At 36.6% G+C, this 25,544-nt stretch overlaps 1 protein-coding gene across 6 annotated transcripts in view; it reads left to right on the plus strand.

Annotated features, from left to right (window-relative positions):
• The window catches only part of NFIB (nuclear factor I B), a 231,400-nt gene that overhangs the window by 144,006 nt on the left and 61,850 nt on the right, over positions 1-25,544 (plus strand). For all 6 annotated transcript variants that reach the window (XM_023508423.1, XM_023508426.1, XM_023508424.1 and 3 more), the window contains exons 4-6: positions 15,871-15,939; positions 20,960-21,080; positions 23,671-23,789. In XM_023508423.1, the coding sequence (XP_023364191.1) occupies positions 15,871-15,939; positions 20,960-21,080; positions 23,671-23,789 (309 nt within the window). The remainder of the gene's footprint in view (positions 1-15,870; positions 15,940-20,959; positions 21,081-23,670; positions 23,790-25,544) is intronic.

Here is a 25,544-nt window from a genome sequence, read left to right on the forward strand (position 1 = left end):
TTGTAAAACAAGTTGGAGCCACCAGAATCTAGCCAGATAGCCTTAGTTAGAAAAGCTTGTCATTTCTTTCTCAGGAACTCTCCTTCTCCTGTGTCCTCTAAATATTCCTTCATATTCTACTTCGAAAAGTCACTTGAATTCACCCCCTCCACCTCTCAGTTCACATTACTTTTATTTGGGCTGTAGCCATTCTTTCTTACCTGAAATTTTGCAAAAACCTTGTAATTGCCTCTTCTCTCCCCATTCTGTCTTTCTCTGATTCTTTACTTGAATATAGTTCTTAAAACACAAACCTGACTTGCTTGAAAGTGACGGTTCACTACTTAGAAACCTGTATGGTATGTCATGGCTTTAAGTGCTGCTCAACATTAGATACCAAATTCTCTCCCTTTCCCCTTCTGCTGTGCAGTGTGCTCTTTCCCCTGCTAGAACCGTATCCACCCTGTGAACTCCCGTTTGTGCATCCAGATGATTCCGTGCATTTCATCAGATGCCCTCAGGCAGGGCCATACGTCTCTGCTTCCTATATTGTAAATTGTGTTTACATATCTCTCTCCCAGTAGACAGGTAAAATTTTCTAAATTATCAGTTCATTACTATACCCCAATATCTTTTTTTATGTGACATACTTTCAGAAATATCATTCAAAGAAGTGTCAAATATAAGTGCTTATAGACTGCTAGTCCAACTTCACCTTTTTGCTTATGAAAATAGGGCAAGAAGGTTAAGTGACTTGCCAAGGTTGCAATTAGTTATTGGCAAATGTAGGTTAAGATTCATTTTTTTTCCTTACGTCAAAAACTTCTTATAATAATTTCAGTACATGACTAGTCCTTTGTTCTTTGTTCCTTTTCCCCATAAAATTTATTGTGGTAAGTTGCCTTTTGATAAAATGAGAAGTCTCACCTTGTCCGTAACTCAGCCTATGGGCTTAGAGTACTCATTGTTACGAAGAGAAAGAAACAAAAATGTTTTGTGTTGAGATCCCTTAGGAGGACCCCAAACGGGCCTTCTGGCAGATCAGTGTGGACACAATACTTGAGTTCCTGGGGACAGATGTAAGGGCTGATTATTGAGAGTGGAGGCAGTGGGCAGAGGGTGAGGAGCTGACAGAGGTGAATCTTGAGTGACCCACACCAAGGTTGGCATGAGCTTAGGGAATGATGTTAGCTGGGAGTTTCTGTGATTGGGGGTTAGATGGCTGATGGAGAGACTTCCTCCACTTTGTATTGCAGTTGCCAGAGCCTGTAATTCCCTCCTTCCCTCTACTCCGTATTTTCTCAAGTGTCAGATGCTCTGAACTTATACAAGTCAGTGGCCATCTTTGTACACAGTCACAGCATAATTGAAACACAGTAAATACGCAACTTTCACGATGCTTCATGAGAGAAAGGAGTAGTTCAGGGGCTACAGTTAGTTATTCAAACTTTTGTTTTTCTTAACTGTATTTTAGGGTCTTAGGGTATCTGAAATGATGTCATAAGGTAACATAGAGTCCAAGTCAAATTTTAAATATGGTGATGTAAGCGCTTAATTACTTTATACTGCATCTATGGCCAGGAAACTTCCAAGAAGGCTGTATGTAAATAGGCTGTAATTTGTCAAATTTTAAAAGATGCTGCTATAATGTACCTTTTCATCTTTGCTAAATAGCTGGGTTTCCCAAGGAGAGGGTCAGAATCCTCAGGTGAAAAGAAATTGAGTTGTAAATGCCCGAGTGAGGTCGTGACTGTACCTCCTGCTCTGGGCAGTATTTAGTGATCACTCTTTCACCCAGGTGTCTCAGGTTCCTTTTACCATGATCGCCTGCATCTAGAGTTTCTTCTTCATTTAAATTCCTTTCCTTTTCCACATTTACAAGGTCTGCTTTTGCAGCATGCGGCTACAATTTAATAATGCAAAGCATTTTCTTCCTCACAGCTGGAAAGCTGGAGTTGTTGTGTATCACAGACAGAGTGGGCTTGCTCCAAGCTGGTTAAAATCACTGAACTCTGCTGAGGCTAAGCTTGCTGGACCGAACTGTCCTTTTACAGAGGCTCCACGGTGACTCCCTACCTACATGTTACCGCATCGTGCTTGGAAAGAGGGGTGAATTCTATTGTAATATATTACAAACAGAGGAAAATGTTAGGTAGATATTTAACTGGCTACCTGAATTTTAATCTTTTTTTCTACTTCATAGGATTGACGTATACGATATAAGGATATTGGGCAAATCTAATAAAGTCTCATTGTTTTTTTCCCCCTTTTTCTGTAACTCTGAAAGGGTATCAAGGTCTCAAATAGTTTACACAAGCATTTCGGGAGGTATTTGACTCTTGTTAGCTTTTGTTTAATGATGTCATTTATGACAGAGGAATTTAAGAAAAAAAGAATCAGATTTTGGCTCTCAGGGTTTTACGTCTTTGTGGGTGTTTTGACTTAGATGCTGCTCTTCGGGGATGTTGACCTGTTTCATCTGCTAGGTTGAAACTTGGGCCAAACTCCTGTTTTCACTGAAATATTTTAATTCTAATTCCACTAAAGAAACTCCTCCCCCTCCCCGACACACACACACACACTCTCTATATTTAAACATATCCACATCCCCACAGTATTCAGGAGGAAGAAGACAGGAAAATTACTTGATTTCCAGATTAAATCTTATTGTCATTGAAACCGTCACATGCACTCGAAGATGCTGGGTGTGTTGTTTATTGTATAGCACTTTTTCTTTTAATGCAGTGGATCTTTAATTTTAAAATATGATATTTTTGGACTGCATTCATTTTCTGAATTGAAGTATTTTCCAAGCAGCACAGCATTTTCTCAAGAAGTAATAGAAGATGATCATTTCTGTTGGGACATAATAAAACATTCTGCTATTTTACGAGTGATTTACCCTAGTTGATATCTAGAAACAACCCACATGAATTGTGTTGTCTAGTATGTTTTTAGGTGAAGAAGGGTGTACTAGGAGCTTTTGAAGGAGAGCAAGTAGAAAGCAGAGCAGAAGAGTGAATACAGAGGCTCAGGCCACTGCTGGAGTTCCTCAGGAGGCAAAGAAGGCAAAATGTTTTGAGAAGAAGATAATGCTGGTTCTTAATATATTGTTCCTCTAAAATTTATATTCTGTCCCTTTAACTAGTTCATTTAGTCATTTTAATAATTTACTAATCTCTGTAGCTAGCATTTGCCTAGGGTCTTAATCTCCCTGATATATCCATTACAGGTCTGCGGTGATGTCTATAATGTGCAAATCTGATTATTTCATTCTCCTCCTTCTAAGTGTCTAAGGTCCCCACTCGGAGCTAAGCCTCACTTGTTAGCATGAAATATAATATAGGCCTTCTTGATTTGGCCTCTGCACACACGGACCATGTGTCCTGACCCAGCCCGAGCCATGTGCCGCTCCCCTGTATTTTGCTCATGCTGTTTCTCTGCCTAGAATGCTTGTAACCCCTGTCCCCTTCTCAGTGGGACTTCTTCAGACTCTCTGCATACAGTTTTATGGTAATGTTGCACTAAGCATTGTTTTATGTCTATTTACACGTCTGTTCCCCTTAGTGAGTTCTGAACGCCTCAACGTAAGGGCTGTGTACTTCTTGTAAACCCAACATCTAATATCTGGCTACAGACAGAGTTGAGCAATGTCCAAGATTTATGAAGGGGAGGCTCAACCAAATAATAGAGTAAAAAAACACTAACCTCTTCTTGCAGTACATGAGATCATCTCCATACTTGGGACTCGACCTAAGCCTGAAAGAGCAGGTGCTTCTGCAGGGATGGCTACAGTGATCTTACTCTGCCCTGTATGTAGGCTAAATCCAGACATGACTGTTCAGAAAATTTTTCTGAACTCCTAATCTGTGCAGCATGATCTGATGATGAATTCTGTAGGAAGATATCCATCGGGGAATTGTAGTGCTCTAGTATAATTACTGATTCAGAATAGGCTAAATATATTCAGAATAGGCTAAAATGGATGGAATTTCTCTTTTCCCAATCTGATGATGAGTTGTAGCGAAGTCCTCTTTGCGATGTATAATCCATGGGGAGAGGATTACAAAGTTGCTGGAGATCACATGGTCACCAGTGAGGAGCCTGGTGAGACAGCTTTCTAGAAGTTGCAAAAAATATAAGACCAATGGCATTTAATATCTCCAGAAATTCTCCTGATTACATGGAATATTCTGATGTACTTCTGATTCTTTTTCTGCTGTGATAAGAAATATTATAATTTTGAAAATTTGGAAATCCCTATTTATGAGTCACTTGCTCAGGCGGTGAAAAAATTTCTTAAACTTTATTGAGTATAATGGCTTACAGTGTACAAGTAATTGAGTTTTGACATGTGTGAAATCAGCACCACAACCAAGGAAAGGTGAGAAGAACGTATCTTTGAAGATGAAAAGAACATATTCAGGATTCAGAAGGAAATATCTTTGAAGACGAAAAACTAGAAAAAAATTCCAGAGAAAACAATTTGTTTGCTCACAAGAAAGGAGGAATATAAAAAATGAACCTCCAAAATAATTGCTTCAGTGAAAATGGTACTACGTGACATGAGGAAGAATAGCAAGGTAACTTTCATACAATTAAACTCTTCATTGGAGGCATAAGAAATAGAACTGATATTATGGAAATAATTATTAACATAGAGGGCAAACTCAAGATATTTTCTTCAAAGCAAAGGGAAAGAACAGAGGGTACAATGGTGAGGAAAAAGTTGGTGATGGGAAATAGAAATTCAGTTTTCATTTGGGTATTCTTAGCGGAGAAATCAGAGAATTTAGGAAAGAAACAGAATCAAAGACAAAATTTTTATGACCTACAAATGATTGAAATTCGCAGATCAGAAGCACTCTTTCTAGCCAATTATAATGGAAAGAGACCTCTATCTAAATAGATCCTATTGTATTTTTTTGTATTTCATAAATAAAAAGTCTTGTAATCATCCTGAATGAAAAACAAGTTACTGTATATTTCTTTTTGTCAACATCAAATATCAGAAGACAGTGGAAGCATATTAGAATTATGATAAAATATATATATGTATATTTTCTGTTCAAGGAGTTTTACCTCCAAGGACAATGGAAATATATTCTTTATTTCTCAAAAAATAGAGTCCCCAATTTTATTTTTTTGTAAGAATTTTACTTAGAAATCCTATTCAGCTGGCAAAGTGATAACTCAGCAAAATAAATAAACAAGTAACTAGTAACAGGAACATATAACCATAAATATAAAAATATAGTTACAGATATAGATTAATCATGGGGATAGCAACAATTAAGCCAAGAATTATGCCTAGATAACTGTTATTAATAAGGTTATAGAGGTAAATGCCAATATAAAAAGTTGCCCTTGCTTTTCTATGAACAAGATTATAAGAGTTACCTGGGGTCCAAATTCTAGACTATTTTAATTTAGTAAAATACTTTAAAAAATTGCCATCTTAAGTATTTTTAAAGGTTTAGTTCATTAGTAATAAGTATATTCAGATTGTGGTACAACTCCAGAACTTTTTTAACCTGCAAAACTGAAACTCAATACCTATTAAATAACAATTTCCAATTCTCCCCTCTCCTAGCTCCTGGCAACCACTATTCTAGTTTATTTCTGTGACTAGATGAAACTTTTGATATATAAGTGAAAAAATCTTACAGTATTTGTCATTTTGTGACTGGCTTACTTCCAGATTGCATTTTTAAAGACTGAAAGGATGAGGTGGCTAGGGGAGGTTCAGAATCTAAGAGTCGCAGACCTGTGTTCTCCTCTTAGAATCATTTGTGTTGGATTTTGCGGAAGAGTCTGTATTGTCTGCCTTTATCTCTGTTTTTGCTTAGGTTGCTGTCAGTTAAGCCAACTCACTGGTGTCAAGTGTATTTTCGGCATCTTTCTGTGGTCATATACCCTCTTTTTCTCTATGATAATGGTAGATTATCTGGTAGTGAACCGCACTCATTTGTGGAATATACCCAGTGATGACAGCGTATTGTTCTTACGTGGCATTTATGTGTGTGTTTAGTCTCTGGTTACTTGCTTACTTTGTTTTGATGAGGGAGGCTACAGATTTCGGTATTCCAGTTTTGCTGGTCTCATAAAGGATCATAAGAAAGTATTATTCATGGGGAAGCTTGCCACTATTTTCTAAGGCCTGGGAGAGTTTTAAATAGCATTGGAATTCAAAGACTGAAGAAAGGATACATAAAATCTAGTTGTGCACCCATCTGGATTTGGTGCTGTTTTCAAAGGTAGTTGTTTTAACACATTTCTATTATGTTCTGGAGTTGTCAAATTTTAAACTATATATGAATCACCTGCAGCAGCTCTTTTTTTTTTTTTCTTAAAGGCAGAGTCTCACGTTGTTGCCCTCAGTGGAGTGCTATGGTATCACAACTCACAGCAACCTCCAGCTCTTGGGCTTAGGTAATTCTCTTGCCTCAGCCTCCTGAGTAGCTGGGACTATAGGCACCTGCCACAACACCCTGCTGTTTTTTGTTGTTGTTGTTGCAGTTTGGCTGGGGCTGGGTTCGAACCTGCCACCCTTGGTATATGGGGCGGCATCCTACTTACTGAGCTGCAGGCGCCGCCCTGTCTGCAACTTTTGTTAAGCTGCAGATTCTTATTCCGAGGATGTGGGGTAGAGCCTGTCCTCCGGCATTACTGATGGGCTCTCTGCTTATGCCAGTGCTGGTGGTTCTGGAAGCTTATTTGAATGTGCTGGTACAGTGGCTCCCTAACTTTTCTGCACATTTGACTTACTTGGGGAATCTTAAAAAAGTCTTCATGTCCAGATCTCATCCTATACCAATTAAACCATAATAACTGGGCAGGAAGGCTTGACACCTGTGGCTCAAGTGGCTGAGGCACCAGCCACATACACCAAAGGTGGCGGGTTCGAATCCAGCCTAAGCCTGCCAAAACAACAGCAATGACGGCTGCAACCAAAAAATAGCCAGGCATTGTGGCGGGTGCCTGTGGTCCCAGCTACTTGGGAGGCAAAGGCAGGAGACTCGCTTGAGTTCAGGAGTTGGAGGTTGCTGTGAGCTGTGATGCCATAGCACTCTACCCAGGGGGATAGCTTGAGGCTCTGTCTCAAATAAATAAATAAATAAATAAATAAATAAATAACTGGGTGGGAAGCCAAGCAAAATTTGTTTTCAGGAATCCCAGGTGGTTCCATTGTTCACCAAATTTGGGAAATCACTGCACTGGGGTGATTGATCCCTAGGTTTCTTTCTACATCTTTGCTCAATTTGGGTTCCTTTTATTTTACTAAGTAATTGCCTATTTAAGTTCTCAAAGTGTTGTGGTCAGTGGAGTTTCCTCTGTTATCCTCCTAGAATTGTTTAAATGCATTTGCTGTCTGTGGCCACGTCTCCTTTCTATTTGCCCTCACTGCACTGTATAATAACGTTTTGGTCAAAGAAGAACCACATAGACATTGGTGGTCCTCTAAGATTATAATACAGTATTTTTACTGTGTTTTTCTATGTTTAGATAAACAAGCACTTAATCATTGTGTTACAGTTACCTACAGTTGTCAGTACAGTGATACACTGGACGCCTTTGTAGCCGAGGAGCGGTAGGCTACTCCATACAGCCTATGTGTGCACTACCATTTAGGTGAAGTTCACTCTTCAGTGACAATGGCGGGATTACCTAAGGACACATTTCTCAGAAAATAGCCCTGTCATTAAGCAACGTACTACTGTACTCACACCTTTTTGCTTTCTCCTTTTTTCTTTAATCAGACCAGCAAATGTCTTTTTCTGATTTGTTCATCTTTTCAGAGAATCATTTTCTGTTTTAAACATTTCTCTTTTTTCTAATTTGTCGATTTCGGGTTTAATTTTACCTTTTATTTTTTTCTTGGATTGTTTTCCTGTTCTTTCTCTTCTGGTAAGTCATCTCCTTCTTTTGTGATTTTCTTTGCATTGGTCTCTAGAGAGTTTATAATTTCTCCTGTGATTTTTTTTTTCTTTGATTCATGGTATATGTTCTTAATTTCTAGATAGTTCAGAAAATGTGTTCATTTTTTATTGTTTACTTTAATTTTATTTGCCAGAGGAGACAGTATGGCCTAATTTGCAAGGATTTGTTAAAGCTGTCTTCTTGGTCAAGGAAAAGATCAAGATCTCTTAAGTTCGAATGATCTATGATACCAAGTTAGTTTTTGTCTGATGGTCATGTTGCATTTTTAAAAGAGATATATTAAAAATTCTCACTATGATTGTATTTTTGTCACGTTTCTTGAATTTTAATGGCTTGTTTTATGTGTTTATTCATAATAATATTTAGCGTATGTGGGCTTCATGATTCACCTTCTTTCTGAATTGTGTCTTCTGTAAACTTAGAACCATTGCTGATGGACACTGCTTTCTTTTTGTTTAATTTGCCTAATTTTTCTTTGTCTATCCATTTAGTTACAACTTTTTGTTTTTGTTCTTGTTATGATTTTACGTTAGGTGTGCTCCTTAAAAATAATTGGAATTTTTTCCCTTTGGGTTCTAAACTCTTTATGGGAAAATTGAGTCCAACCATTTATTGTAATGGTTGATCTACCTGATTTTATTCCTTTTATTTTACTTCATATTCATTATGCATTTTTACATCCTAGTTCCCTTTTATTTTTTTTTTATTTTTGCTGTTGTGATTCTGTTCCTATTCACTGTTTTATGTTTTCTCTGTGTTAATTTGAAGTTCTCCCTTCCCTTTTCCTTCTCTTGAAATGTCTGCCTCTTCACAATTACTTGAAAACAATGTATAGTTTTCATACCTACTCATAGGTACCTTGATTACCATCTATATCTGAGAGAAGTGTGAGATATAGAAAAGTCAAGAAGCTCGCCTTAGCTTTACATAGGTAAAGGGCACATATGAGTCTTTAGTCTTGGCCTGGGCTGCCTTTTTAACTACTTTAGTGCACTTGGAGGGAGGCATACCTTTCACATCCATTGAAAAGATAGGAATCCATACATGTAATTTTGTTATGTCAGAAAAAAATAGCCCACTTAGTGAATTGTAAAATATCCATGTTAATGAATATAAAATCTGAAAAAATAAAAATTTTCTTAGAAACTATGTACTAAACTTAACATTAGAAAGCAGTAGTAGAGTAATATGCATGAAAGACGGAAAGTTGTCTAAGAATCTTCTCTGAAACATTTAGGGAAGATGATCTGACCAGTACGTTTTCCTAAAAATGTGAGAACTTGTCATGAAACCAACTTTGTTCTGTTCCAGAGCATAAAAATTAATAGACCATCATCTAAACTATTTTATGAAGCATGCAAATAACCCTAGTATAAAAACTTGACAAATAAAAATACAAAAGTTTTCATAAAAGTTTTCCAACTATATATAGAAAATTTAGAACTAACTGAGCTATGTGAGCAAATCAGTTCAAGAGTAAATACATAAATAAATAAAAAACCAACTATCTCCTATGAATAAGCAAAAATAAGTTCATCTAAGAATCCGATAATATACAGGGTAGCCATCAGGTCGCACACTATTTTAAATTGCCCATGACCTTTATGACCACCCTGTATAGCATCACAAAAGGCTGTAAGGAAAAAATAATGGATAATCTCTACTAATATCAAATAAGCATTTGAGAAATTCAAATCCCACTTCTGACAAACAATGCTTTAACCTCACAAGTGCAAATTACGTAATCTAATCACATGTACCCTCATTTTAACCTGAAATTTAAAAACAAAACTGAGAGAAACTAGCAATAAGTGAATATTTTTTCAGATATTGAGAAAAAAATCAACGATAAATGAATAGCCAACATCATCATTGACTATGAGACTGTAGACGTCGTCTCAGGAATGTTACGAGTAAAGTATTTCTGCTATGACAATTCCTATTCTACTTTCTTCAAATATTTTTGTTTTTTAAATGTTCTACTTTTTTCAAATGTTTTATTTTTGAAAGTTCTGTTAAAAAATGTATTAGTAATAATGGACGGCGCCCGTGGCTCAAAGGTGTGGGGCGCCGGCCCCATGTACCAGAAGTGGCAGGATCAAACTCAGCCCCAGCCAAAAACTGCAAAAAAAAAAAATAATAAAAATAAATAAATAATAGTAATGCATATATATATATATATCTGACAATCTAATTTTATTATAATTAAATAAAATACAAATGTAACAGTAATGAAATCTCTTCCCTGTCAACTTGCCACAGTTTAAAAAAAAAAAGCCCTCCCACTAATATATAATTCTGGCCACAGGATTGTGAGATGGACACATTCACAACCTGCTCTGGGGAATATAAATTGGCAAAAATCTTTATGAAAAGCAGCTTGACAATTTTTAGCATGAATTTTAAAAGAATGTATATCCTTTGACCCAGTACTTCTAATTCTGGGAACTCCAGCCCAAGGAAATCATGAGAGTTGCTGACAGAGATTTGTGTATGAGGATGTTTATGGCAATGTTCTTTGTTTATAATATTTTAAAAAATGGGAAATAACCTAAAATGCCTAACAATGGGAGAATGGTCAAATGAAGTATGATACAGCTGTACTATGTACAATCATAGAGAATTTTTTGAAAAGCCATTTAATATAATGGGAAAGAAACAATATTAATCAGAAAAAAGCAAGATACAAATCTATCTACACTTGATTTTGATTTTATAAAAATGCATGCACATATATGTACATATATAATACGGGAAACATTTTAAAGGAACAGAAGGAAATATTGGAAAAATGTATAAATAAATAAATTAATATAGCACTATCTGTGTGTTAAAGTTGGGGCATTTCTGAATCTTTCCCAGACTACTTATATTATTACCATAATGGGATTATATCTCATGATGAAGAATAAACTGAATTCTAAATTAATATTAAAATGTTAACCTGACTGTAGGCTGAAATTCCTCCTCTATGTCAAGGATCATCATCTTTGCAATGATTAATATTTCTATCTTACAATCACAGTTTCCAGCCTTTGCCACGGGCAGTGTAGATCAGTTGAGAAACTGAAGAGGCTCCAGAGACACCAACACCAGAAAATGACCAACGGGTTAGTTGTGATATCTCAAGTTAGATGATGACTGGCAATGAGCTAATGTGAGGTAACCTCATTTTCTCCCCCGTTGGACCCATAAATAAAGTGAGTTAAGCCACCTTGGACCCTCTGTTGAAGGAATCGAACAACTACATCCATAGAGCTGGAAAACACCTGTGAGATGTCTTGGGCCCACTTGTTTCTCCAAATGAACAATGTGAGACAACTTCATAGGCAAACAGTCATGTAAGATGTTGGAATCTGAGGGCTATGATGGGATTTCAAGGGGCTTTCCCCCCTATACAACCTGAGAACATTTATATCCAGCGAGGGTCTTTAAAGCCACTGGGAGACTCTCCACCTCTGTAGACAAACGTTGCATCATCTGTAAAATAGCAACAATAATAAGACATCTCTTGTGGGATAATTCTGAGCAGTAAGTGAATTTGTGGTTACGAAGGTGAGCATAGTAGCTGGGCATATGCTGATTATTAATTACCTTTCCAAAATTTCACATGCCTTTTTAGGACTTTTCTCGTTGGATAACAAATCTGTTTTCTGAGCTAAAAAACAGCTCCTGGAACCATGCAGAAAAAGTCTGCCCCACCATCTACATTAACAGTCCTTTAAAGACTTGAAGACAGCTTTTATGAATTTAATAACTGCTTTCCATGCCTTCTTTTTTTTTAATTTCAAGAACAGAACACAGTAGACTATAAAAATGAGCATTATCAGTCTTCCTTTGGATTTTCTATGTAAATGTTGTTTAACATTCAAATGGTGCTGATTATAATTTGAGATATTAACAGTTAGATATGCCATTGTGTCCCTCTGTTATTGTTTGTAAAGGAGGTTAAACACTATATTAACTTCTGAGTAGTGATTTACTGTTGCTTTTGTTGGCGAAAAATAAAAAAAGAAGTAAAATAATATAATTTGATACTGCCTTTGAGACTTCCAGTTTGTGGAAGTCTTTATTTCCTACTCAATTTTATTTTTTTTTTTTAAAAGCATACATGTAGTGTAAATACAACATCACACAAATGCAGAGTTGTTCTTTTCTTCCTGGATTAAGCTGTTGTATAATATTGTTCTGTAACCATTAAGCAGCTGCTCTGCCTCAGAGATGCTCATATTTTCTTTGGGAGACGAAGGGAATTTACTATATGAGTGTCTTTACAGTGGTCTATGGAACGTGTGAAAACTATGTTTCTGAAAGGCCCCAGGAGCCTGGAGGTTACAGATGGGGTTACGTTAGCAGCAATAACCTGACGATTTGCTGAGTCTTCCTCCCTACCCTGTTGCAGGGCTCCTAATATATTGCAAGATATTCCCCAGCTATTTTGCCAGCATCCTCAAGTATTTATTGCTTCCTGTATGCTTGTGAGCAAATACGACTAGCTATATGAGTGCTATCTCGTTTACTATTTCTTTTTTTTTAGTGTACCTTGTCTTGATTAATGCCTCTCTATTGCAAAGACTGTGTATACTGTGTGCAAAGATGTGGGAAGATGGCAGGGTTCTGCCTCAGGCATTTCTCCCAGGTTCCCCCTTACCTGATTTTCAGCCACTCCCCCTCCCAGAGGCTCTTGTCAATAGGCATTACCACCTGTCCTGAGGAACCCTCCCTCCACTGAAGTCTTACCATGCTCCATGCAGGAGTGGAGCCCAGTGGGACTGTGGTGGCCCATTTTAGCCTGTGGATCCCCAAGCATTGAGGACATGTTTCCAGTGCTTTTCATAGTTCTGGTATATGGGTTTTAAAACTCTTTCAGGGATTTTTTTGATAGATCCCAATTTCTTAGAACTTGAGGAGGTGGGGTCTTCCCCTGATAGAATTAGCCTTGGGAGGTTGCCCATCCTTCCCTGTGATTTGGCTCCTAACAGGCCCCCCCACCACTCTGTCTTAGTGGGCATGACTTAGACACAGATGGACTTCTGACTCCTCATTGGAATAATAAGAAAATGAGCTTCAGATTATATCTTGGGTAATGTTATTATGTAGTACATCTGATATGATTTATATAAATATACTGAAATGTTCATTATTTATTCACTCACTCATTCATCAGTTTATCTTCCAAGTATTTTTTCACTCTAGTCCTTTGGTCATTATCTTGCTTTAGGTGCCTGAAACAAGACCTTGCACATCACACATTACTACACAGCAAAGTCAAGGATGTGATCTGACCCTGACCAATACTCTTTTCCATTCTGCCCAAAAGCCTAAATAAAATTCTCTGCAAGTGAGTTCTAGGAATGGCAATGGTCAGTATAGTTACCCATCTGTCTTTTAAATCATCTGTATTTACATTATAATACAGTTACTAAGATGTTCATTTGTGACCTCATTGTAAAAAGTTGAATTTTAAAATTTGGTTCTGTGAGTTTATATTTAGTAGTTACTCTCCATGTAGGCAATGACTGTATCTCTCTCATCAGTATGGAGATGAACAAAACCCAGTTACTCTCCCAAACACAGGAAGTGATAATCCAGAAAGGAGTACAAGACTTGAAAACAGATATCTTGGAAAATCTGAAAATGCAAAGTGTAAAATAAATACAAAGCAGGTGTTATAAGCACACAGGAAAGAGATGATTTCTGGCTGCGCCAGTGGTGGGGGAAGAAGATGGAGCATCAGTTTACAGAGTGGATGGAGGTCGAGCTGGACATTGAAGGCTAAGTGTGTGGAGAGCGGGCAGCGAGAGCTGCAGGGGGAAGACAGAGGGAGGCATTTACACCCTGTGATCAGGGCATGCCAAGGAGCGTTGTCTGACCGGTTAAGCTCACAAGCTGTAGTCATGATAAACAACGTTTTTATATTTAATATATGGGCTGTATTAAGTTTACCTTATATAAAATAAAGTATAATGAACTATAGTTTGAAACAACAACAAAAATCTTTATACACGGTGATAACAGTGATTCAGAAAATTAAAAACATCTTTTTCTCCTACCAGGCAAAATGTGTCAGCATCCTTTGGGGGTATTCATGACTTTTAGGATGTTGTCTAGTGCTGGTTGTATAGAAGTTTCTCAATAATCCTAAAATGAATTAAATTTGATGAAATATTAATTGCTCAAGAAGTAGGAGTTTCTTAAAATAGATGCACATCAAATGTGGACCTTTTGTTATACACCTCTTAAAAATGTTCAGAGGTTTGTTTCTGTGAGTTTTTTATTTAGTAGTTACGCTCTATGTAGGCAATGACTGTCTCTCCCTAGTCAATATGGAGTAACAACTTAGTATGACACCAAAGTTTGATCCCCGACTGAGATCTTACTGACCCTCGGACTCTTCCTTTCATCCTGTTTCTAAAGGAGCTGGATGGGCCGGTGTCAAACACTACTCAGACATCCTTGGCTCTTCATCTGCAGCAATGAGGCATATGCGCTAATTGAATGGTTTTCGGTTTTCTCACACTACTTGTGACTAAAAAGCAATTTTGTTCCAGTAAATTTTCTAAATTAAGGTTTACAAATAATTTTAGACTGTCTTGAGTCCAGTGTGCATCACTCAGTGTCTGGCTGACTGCTGGTACTACTGGATGACTTTAATTTATTGGCAACATGTAACCAGCGCCGACCAGGGGTTTTATATTTTTATCTCAGGTGGTATTCATACCAACTCTATATGAAGGTGATTTTATTATCCCTAACTTATAGATGAAGAATCTGAGGCATCAAAGAGATCTGATACTGTGGCTAAGATTCCGTCACTGATAACCTGTGGGTAGAATTCCAATCCCACCTCTTCCATTCAAGCGCCCCATGTTGCTAAACTAGCCTTGCTCATATCCATTTGCTGAATCTAATCTCTTGGTCAGCCCGAAAGCTTCATGTGAAACCTGCTCATATTGCCCTTCCTATACTCTGGCAGTGGGTTTTTTTGTTATTTGGCTGTTTTGTTGTTTTTTCCTGGAAATATTTCACTTGTGAGAATTTTCAGACTCATTCTGTCCATGTCCCTCTTTGCTAAGGTGTTTCCACCCTCCTTACACCCTCAGGCATCAGTGAGAGCAGGGAGGGTGGAATGACTTGTTCCTCGGGGTTGTCCTCTCTACTTTGGGACACAGCTAGTGGTTCCAGTCCAGGCACCATGGCCACTGTGAACTGGGCCTACCTATCACAGAAGGGTCATGTGGCTTTCTGGAGGCCTGGACTCACCACCATTTATAGAAAAAGTGTCCAGTTCTTGAAATGTAGGGAGTCCAAGTGAGCCAGGGTGATAAAAGCACTAGAATCGGGAGCAGTATATTAAAAGTGCGTTGAACTAGGTCAATACAAAGTACTGTATTTACAAGTTCTGCTTGGGTGTTATTAGTGACCCTGGAACAAGGGTGGGAGTGCTGGTAGCAGCAGCTCACTATTCTTTAATCAGGGAAAGATTGGAGAGAGAAGGGTGGTTTCAAGAGATCTTTGAAGTATTTCCAGCAAGGTGCTAATTGTGGTTGTGGTTTTCCTTTTTCTTTCTTTCTTTCATTTTTTTTTTTTTTTTAATGAGTAGACTTCAGTCTACCAGGTGCTCCTGAGTTGAACATATTCAATGAGGACTCACACCCCGTCATTCTCTATGTGTGGGTCATTGCACGTAAACCACACCAATTGCCCTGGACATTTAGAAATTTAAGAAAATTTTTTTTCTAGGACATTATTTAGGATCTAAACGTTTAACTTTTGTCTAAAAAGACTCAGTTTGCATTTGCAAGAGTTTTATTTTTTTACTTGTCCTTCTGAGCACGCATGGTTTTTGTTCTAACCTTTGGTTTTAAAACACTTAAGCAAATTGAAGCTTAATCATTTATTCTGCTTCCTGCTCGTACTGATCTTTTCCTTCTTGTTGTTTACTTTCAGGTTACCTTGAGGATAGTTTTGTAAAATCTGGAGTCTTCAATGTATCAGAACTTGTAAGAGTATCCAGAAGTAAGTACATTGTTCTCTTCTTACTTAAGTGTACAGTATGGTTTAGGATATTTTTTATTTTGAACCTTAAATACAGTATGAGGAGTGACCACATATTAGGAAAACTTGAGTTTTGAACTCTTAAATCTTTTGATGAAATCACAAGTGAATATATTTTGCCTGATTTTCTAAAATATTTTCATTCAAATAAGCAAAACTTTTTGTCGCACAAAAATTTTGGGCTTGCTCTGATTGTCACCTTTTTGATATTCATTTAATTCACTGTTGTCTCTATTACCGTAGATGGTCATTTATATCAAAGGAAGCATGATTAATTAAATGTACTCTATGTTGTTATGATAACCCACATAAGTTTCCTGCAGATAAGTGCTTTTTCAATTTACTGACATTTTGGTGGGGGGATGGAGATGTACAGGATATACACACTAACGTGCCGAGTGTAGAGGGATGCAGAAATTAACTTTGCAGATTGTAGTTGGATATAGATAGAAAGCATTGTTAGCAAAAACAATGTCCAATTGTTTTAACTGGCCACTTCACCTGAGACACTATTTTTGGCAGGCTGGATCAGATTTTTCTAGGGTAAGCTCACCTGGCTGGCTACCTAAGAAAGGGGGAATTTTCCTTGTGTAACTCTTTTACTTATTACCAGCATGTGCAAATATATCTAAGATGCAGGTCTTAATGTGCTGGTTATGTTAAAAGAGGTGACTCCTTTCTTCTTTCTCCCTTCACTGATTTTGCTTGTTTATTATGTAACTTTGGAAGCTCTGTTTTCACCGGACATTTTAATAGAAAAAGTGTCACAGTTTGGAAGATGCACATGATATAGTGGCACTCTGGTCCTTGTTTAAATTGTGTTTCTCATCTGGGTCAAATTGAGTAGTCAAGAACTAGAATCATGGTGATCCAGAAAGAACGAAGACAGAGTCAGTTACTGGGGGTAAGACTAGGGAGTGCTTGAGTGATATTTTGAAAAATCTGAATGTCAAACGGTAAAAAAAAATACATTTAAAAAAAAAATCTTCCTGTAACAGTTCAGAAGCTGGGTAAATCTAACATTTCCTTCATTCGTTTTTAATTCATTCTGTTATCTCCTAGAGGCTTTTAGGTTATTTGTTATAACAAACATTACTGATTTATAATTAGCACATTAATTATCTATATTCATTCATTAGTTAATTTATTCAGCAAACATTTATTTTCTCCTCCATATGTAAATAGGTGTCTGTGAAATGCTTGGGAAGTTACTTTCCTAAGTGTCTTGATATCCACATGATGATCTTGTTTATAAACTTGAACTTCATTGTTTATGAAGTAAGGGTTGGCTAAGTAAACATAAACTGGAGCACAACATTTAGGCTGTATATCACCGACTCTGATTCCGAGGGTTCACAGTGTGCTAACGGTTTCTCCCCTCCAGGGTTTTACAATCCTGTGACCCGCTAATGTCTATGTTGACTGTAGCTAATGAAGCTATTCAGCTTTGGGATAGAGATCTCTGTGTTGAATGATATTATCTCCATCTTAAAAGTTGATTTAGGATCAGCTTTGGGAGTGAGGAGAACAATAAGAGAGATTAAGGGTTGGCCTCTAACCCTCAGATTCTGAGAGGCTTTGGTCCTTCATGTCTAAGAGGATATTGGCAACCTCTTAAACATGATTTGCAGCTTTCAGCCTTCGCTGCTTTCTGGGAGAGGTGCTAACGCTCATCTTTGCATCTGATGTAAATTCTTCCAGAGGCTCTTAAGCAGGAATATCTGACAGAGACTTGCTCTTCTCACACATTCTCCTTGTCATTTAAATAAATTCCGTGTGTACTGTTTTAGTATTTTGGCCATGTCTATTATTAATCTACTTTTCTTTCTGAAATCCTCCTTTTAGTGTCAGCATGCATACTAAATTTTTACTGTGCTAATGCATATATTTATAGACAAATTTTTTATTGCTATCTTCTTAAAATTGATCCTATAACTGTACATATTTATGAGGTACATGTGACATCTTGATCCATGTATACAGTGTGTAACGGTCAAATCAGGGCATTTGGGGGGATTCATTTGTTTGTGTTGGGAACATTTCAAATCCTCTCACCTAGCTAGTTCGGGATAGATGATCTATTGTTGTTGACTGTAGTCACCCTACTGTGCTATCAGACACTAGAACTGATTTTTTTTTCTATCTAATTGTATGTTTGTGCCCATTAACCAATCCCTCTCCACCCCCCACTTCCCCGACTCTTGTAACTATCATCATACCTTCTACCTACATGAGATCAACAATGTTAGCTCATGTGTGTGAGTGAGAACATGAGATATTTGTCTTTTTGATTGCTGTTTTGATACTCTGGAATGATCTTTCTAGGACAAAATTTACCATCTTCCCCCCAAATTTCTGAAGTTTTAAAATTATCATTTTGCTATAAATTGCACTTAGTTCATTTATGGTCAAGCAAACTTGTTGACTTTGGTGCCAAATGTTTTCAACACAAACTGCAAATCTCTGCCTAAGTATTACACGAGTTAAATAAATTGCGAGTAGTTTATACAAGATATAACCTGCAAGTTTCCTGTTAGTAACTCAGGCCTTTGAATCCTATCCATTACTGTTGTAGGAAGCCAGAGTGCTTACTTCCACTGAGTCTCTCAAATGTCCCTTAGCAAGTACCCTGCTTCTAATGTCACATAGAACATGGTTCTAATAATAAAGTTTAAAGCATGTGGTTACTGTGGGATTTCTTACCTCACATTTTTTTAACCTCTGGTGTACCTCAAGCCACAACAAACATAGCTGCATTTAGCTGTCCAAATAATTCAAGCCATCGGGCATAGTGACACATTGCAAACAAATACTTTCTGTATCAAAGGATGTTAAAGTATATTATATAAAATGAACGCTCTCACAGGAGCAGATGTTCCAGAAGTTTAAGGCTGAGACTATTTATGTCTGTATTGATTTATTTAATTTTTAGTAGAAAAAGAGAGATGTTCACTGTGTATTCCTCAGTCATTTCTCTGCAATTAACTATGTGCTTAATTAGATTTTCTTAAAAATGCTCTAAGTTAATCATGACCTGCCTAATAATTCAACTGAGAGTGAACACATTTATATTTATTTAGAATTTTGGATCAGAAAACTATGAAAATCTGTGATTTCCTTTGGAGTTTTATATCCAACTTGAGGCAATTAGGAGAGAGGAAAAGATTAAGTAGACTCTGTGTTCCTTGAGTGAATCTGAGGGACTCCAGAACCTTGTTGCCAAGTCCCAGCAAGCTTTCTCTCATTTGATCTCTCCACGGCCTGATTAAGACAGGTGAAGAAATGCAAGCCATTCTTCACTGCTCTCTGACACCAACCTGCCTGGTCTCCACTTGGCGTAGAATCTCGGCCAGCCTGTGACTTGGCTCCTGCAGGAGTTCTTGTTTGCAAGGACCTCTCTTTCATACCATACTCATTCTGCAGTGTCCAGTGCTAGCTGTGGCTTTTCCACGGACTTCTTGATCTACTCAAGCCAATATTGGGTCCTTTCTCCTTTGAGATCCCAATGCACTTATTGACCATGCCATTCCTTTGAGCAGTTTCATTGTAATCTACATTATCCTGGTAGTTCTGTGTTTTGCATGAACATTTTATTTACCCAACTTGTTGCTTAATATGTTTACTTGAAGAGGCCGACCCTTAATCTCGCTTATTGTTCTCCTCACTCCCAAAGCTAATCCTAAATCAACTTTTAAAGGCAGCAGTATCTGAGAACATTTTGTATCCATTAAAATCCACACCTGTCAGCAATGGAAACTATTACTAACTTGTTGAATGAACGGACTTTCAGCAAACAGTTTCCTGATTACCTTTTCCTCTGCTTTTAGTACATTTTTGAACTGTTTGTCTTTGCTAACCACTCCCCTCTACCAGGGAAGAAATTTGGGGGAGAAAGCAAAGAAGGAAAGAAACTCACATTCGTTGAGCAGCTGTCAGTATACTAGATATGATGCTGGGGTTTTATCACTCCTTCTTTTACTTAATCATCAGAAGTGTCATATGAGATAGGTTATTATTATTCCCACTTTACAGTTTAGGAAACTGAGTCACGTAGCTCCTAAGTATAGAAGAAGTTCAAACTGAAATGCTGTTTATCTCCTAGGAGTCTGCTCATTCTAACATGATATGCTACCTCAAAGATTTATTCAATATGTCTAAAATTAAATTTAAAAATTTTAACAGATGTAATCCAGTGTGCAAACAAAAACTTACATGCAAAAATCTTAGCTTATAATGTATCAGAAAATTCAAAGAGGTTTCTTGATTTACAAACTAATAACTTAAAAATATAAAATTCCATGACTATATTTTAAATATATAGTTGTGGCACAAAATTTAAACAAGATGTTCTCTGTTGAGTAGAGCCACACTTATCATTCGTATATGAGACCTGAATGTGTATTTTAAAGACAAACTTCATACTTATAAATTTCACTTACATATTTGCTCTAATGTAAGAATTATTTATATCAAATAATGATAAATATTATAATTTCTAGTCCTTTCTAATTTGATGTTATTGATACTATAGAATAATAACCATTGGTATTTACTTGTGAAACTGTTCTATATTTATTTATCACTGATTTGGTTTTTGAGAGCCTCCACAGTGCAAAATGACTTGTTTGGTGCTGAGGGATAGGAATCGTATGTTCCTCCAAGACATCTCTAGACTAGTGGGGTGACAGATAGAATAGCAACTAATACAAAGGAGTGAGTGAAGAAGGCCGGAGTATATTTGGGAGAGTTGGCCACCCATGATTATAGGCTGAGCGTGCCACATTTCCAAACTCGAATGTGGCTAAGGTGAGCAAGTTTTTAAATCTTACTCCAGTGTATGGTAGATATTAAAAGTCTTAAGATAATGAGAATTCTCCCCACTCCTTGCCCAGAGGCAAGGGGATTATTAGATTATTACATTTGAATAAAGAGGACAAGTGTGAGTGTTAATTCCAGTGTTTCTTTTTGTTTCATTCCTCAGCGCCCATAACCCAGGGAACTGGAGTCAATTTTCCAATTGGAGAAATCCCAAGCCAACCATACTATCATGACATGAACTCGGGGGTCAATCTTCAGAGGTCGCTGTCCTCTCCACCAAGCAGGTAACTGAAAGTAGACCTGCTCTTGTTCTCAGTCAATAGGCAAATAGACAGGCAGGTAGGTGGGTAAAGAGAAATACAGGGTTTAGTACCAGACTTTCACTCTTTCTTGGTTACATTTACTTGGCTATTTGCAAATTAAATGTAATTTTCATTCAAAGCACTTTAAAAAATCTTTTTCAGGGGAATAGGGACCTATAAAAGTATATTAATGTGATTTAATCTTGTATGCAATATTGTAATTCTATAAGTTAAGTAATTCTTTTGGTGATTTTGAAAATGATGTTACTACGGCAGTGATCCCTGGTTTATAAGTGATCCCCGGTAAATTTTTCTCTAATACCATATCTAAGTTTGGGATAATGAAACACAAAAAGTAAAATATATCAGTTTTACCCTGCTGTAGAATTAAACACTTTATTCTAGGCCACAGTTTCCACAGTTATTCAATTAGTTAATATTATTTGATTAAGTAATTTTCAGTTCTGATGAAAATATTACCTCCTCTTGAAATATTCAATAGGTCTATATTCAAATACTAGACATATGACACATTCAAACCTCCTCCTGAGGTTTGATCAAAGATAAGAGCACATGAATTCCAGAGCAAAGCATACATTTTATGATGCTACAGTTTTTAAAACTGAAGAATTATCTAGATAATTAGTTTCATAAACTATCCTTAGTAATGAATGTTAATTGCATTTGAATGAATCACAGACTGTGCATGTTTGTATGTTTGTAAATTATGATCAATTTTATGTCATTTCTAGTCAAACCGCATTTTCATATAGCTAAATTTTGTAGCAAGGTGTTTGGGTTTACTATCATCAAAATTGTCTCTAACATGTTGAGGTCTTAAAAATGCCTTACTTTTTCTGAATTTAGAGTGTGAATAGTGATTTTTTATTTTGTCTGCTGGATCAATTTGTTGTCAACACAGATCTTTCCTCATGGGCACTCAGTATCAGATACTATGTCTTTGTAATAAACATTTCTCTATTACTTCCTTACAAAAATAATTTCTTCCCACTTTTTAGTTTTTCATAAATATTTACTATGGACTCATAGGGACTACTACCTAGGAGAATTAGATAACAGAGAGTTAAAAACATAAATTCTAACTTTGGATACCTTAAGGAAGAAATTAAGGATCTATTACTTATTCTTACTATAGTTTGGTATGGATAGAAATCACTATCGTCTACGTGTACATCACGTTAACACTCTGAGATCTGTGACTCAACGATTAATCACAGTATATCAACAGATATACTCAGACACATATATGTTTGAAGGGCTTGGAGATGTAGTGTAGCAGAAAAATCACAGTCTTGGAAATCAGTCCTTTATGTCCACTTTCTTCCATTAACTTCTCCTGGGCAATCTACTCAATTTCACCAACTTTGTCTCCCCATTTATAAAAAAAGGGGGGGGATTAGTTTATGTGTATGATTTTTGAGGTCCATTCTAACTCTGAATCTTATGGCATTATGTTTCTTAAGGTTGCAAAAAGTTATTTCAGAAGACGTGGGTTTTAGTTTTTACTAGTATAGATACAAGTAAGAAATTTTTTAAAAGAAAAAATATATACATTTTCATAGTCATAATTGCGTAATAGGGTATTTGTGGGGATATATAAAAGAAGTATATCAAGCAATATGGCCATAAACTATCTTCTTCATCTTTGCTCTAGATATTTTACCTTTCTTAATAATTGAGATAAGCCCATGTTTCTTATTAAAATATATCATTTTAAAAGTATACCATTGGTTTGAACATGGCAATAGCCTTTTAACTTAGGAATAACCAAGTTTTTAAGAGAAAGTACAGAAAAATATATGAAATAGTTTATAAGCAGTCAAGTAGTAGAAAATTTATAGCCATTATTAATTATGGAGTTACTACTTATAATTACTATTTAATAAGTATCTTCCAAATGCCAGCCACTTAACTAACAGCTTTGCATTTAATAACTCGGTTAACTCTTTCAACCATCGCCTCTTTGAACTAGGTTTTATTATTTCCACTTTACAGATGATTAAACTGAGTTGAGAAAGGCTAAGGAGCTTGCAATTAAATATTAATAAATAGCCCAGACAAGATTTAATAGTAGGCCTGTCTGAATCCAAAAGCTCTTGTCCTCCTCTACTTCCTTACCCTGTCTTTGAATTAATGTGAAAGGATTACATTGTCAATGACAACTGCTATACATATTTATTATTAATATTGATAATTATGAGTCAGGTTCAATTTTAATAACACAATTTTAACATTACTATACAAACCACATAAGAGTTCACTTTTTATTACTAAAATTTCTTCGGAAATGCATTTGAAGATGTAAATAGAACGAACACCATGTTTGTGGGGCAGGTATAGGTATAAGAAGGTATAAAACAGTAATACAACTAGAAATGTTTGCTATTCCCTTTGATGTATTGAACAGTCACTATTATCTCAAAATGATTCTGAGATGCTGTTACTTGTGTTTATGAAAATTCCCACAGTAAGAATTTCCCCCAGTCAACTTTTAAATGCTGTCCCTCTTTCCAGAAGTCCTATTAATACAACTACTGTCATGTTTTAACAGCAAAAGACCCAAAACCATATCCATAGATGAAAATATGGAACCAAGTCCTACAGGAGACTTCTATCCCTCTCCAAATTCACCAGCTGCTGGAAGTCGAACATGGCATGAAAGAGATCAAGGTGAGTAATAAAGAGATCCCTCTAGAGACATCTGGGTAAAATGTTGGCTCATTTAATCAGTTTCATTTAGTCAAAATTTCATAATTGAACCACTGTGGATTATATGAATATGATTATATATTCTTCCTGAAATGACTTTAGTAAAATTATTGTTAATATACTAGTCAAATGCCGCCAGTGTTAATTTACAAAAGAACTTATTCTTTGTGTTTTATTGGCCTTTTTTTCCCCAGAATAAATGATCTTCTAGAACTCACAGTTATTTATATGACTGATTATAATCTGTCTACGTGAGTTGGTTAGAGCACAGCAGAACTTCAAGTTCTGATTCAGTTAGATCAGCTGGCTGTTCTCTGTGGGTCATTCCAGGGAGGAGCCAGCTGTAAGCCATGTTAAGTGACAGGTACTGAAACTTCTCATTTAGAGGATGCCACAGTTCCTTCTGGAAGCAGATAGAGTATAAACAATACATGAAAGTGTAATGTCAGATAATTGTGTCTGTGCTAATCTAGTTATGCTTTCTAGATAAAACTATGACCCACTTTTAGGGAAACTTTGGGGAGAAATACAACTTTAAGAAATAGGCATTGTTTGGATTTCTGAGTTAAAACTCAGCTTCCTTAAAGTCCATTGGACGTAATATATTTCATCATACATGCTCATGCCTTTCCCCCAAATCAGAGGGAGATTATCACATGTGGAAAAAGAAAAATTAGCTAACTGCGATTTTTGTTAATATGTATGGTGTGTGCAAATAAGATTTTATGTCAGCAGCATAAAAATGTATTTGAAAATTGTCTTTCAAATAGAATTCTGCATTTTTTTTTAAATTAAAAGAAAGAAGCACTTTATTAATGGGTTTTAGCTCAAGACTTGAGAATATATATGTGGGGATTTGGAAACTCGATGATGAACAATCTTGGGCATTACATAACTCTGGAGCTTCGCAATTAAGGCCAAAGTTAATTCCTTATTCAGGACTTCTTTTTTGCTGCTCATAATTTATATACCAAGTGGCAGGGGATTTAAAGAATAGTGAAAAATCTTCATGGAGGAATTGGACTTTGAGCCAGGTGGGCCTCTTTTAGTGTGTTGAGATTGTAATTAGTTAAGAAGTACAGGAGTGGGGGATGGGCGTGGGTAGCTAACACAGCCAAGTGTTGTGGTGGGGACATGTGTGCTAGGTGGCTGGACACTGTGCATGTGAAGGAAAGTACTGGAAGATGACAGTGGTGGTTTTATGGAAAGATTTCAAACTCAGCTGGTGAGTTCTGGCTTTGAGACTAACCCTCTTCCAAATCCATTCTTCAGGCAGTAGACAGAAATCATTGTTTAAAACATAAATAACAGCATCTCACTTGCTTGCTGAAGCTCCTTTGTTACCTTCCCCTTGCTCTCAGGAGAATATTGGAATTCCCTTCTTCTTCTTCTTTTTTTTTTTTTTATTAAATCATAGCTGTGTACATTAATGTAGTCATGGGGTACAGTGTGCTGGTTCTATATACAATCTGAAATATTTTCATCAAACTGGCTAACATAGTCTTCATAGTTATTGTGTTAAGACATTTATATTCTACATTTGGAAAGATTCACACGTACCCTTGTAAGATGAGCCATAGGCATGGTCCAACCAATCACCCTCCCTCCACCCATCCTCCCCACTCCGCTCTCCTCCCTCTCCCCTTTCCCCATATTCTTGGGCTATAATTGGGTTATAGCTTTCATATGAAAGCTATAAATTAGTTTCATAGTAAG

The sequence above is a fragment of the Otolemur garnettii genome, unplaced genomic scaffold (genome assembly GCF_000181295.1).
Source record: "Otolemur garnettii isolate 467f Iridium unplaced genomic scaffold, OtoGar3 scaffold00006, whole genome shotgun sequence".
Lineage (NCBI taxonomy): Eukaryota > Metazoa > Chordata > Mammalia > Primates > Galagidae > Otolemur > Otolemur garnettii.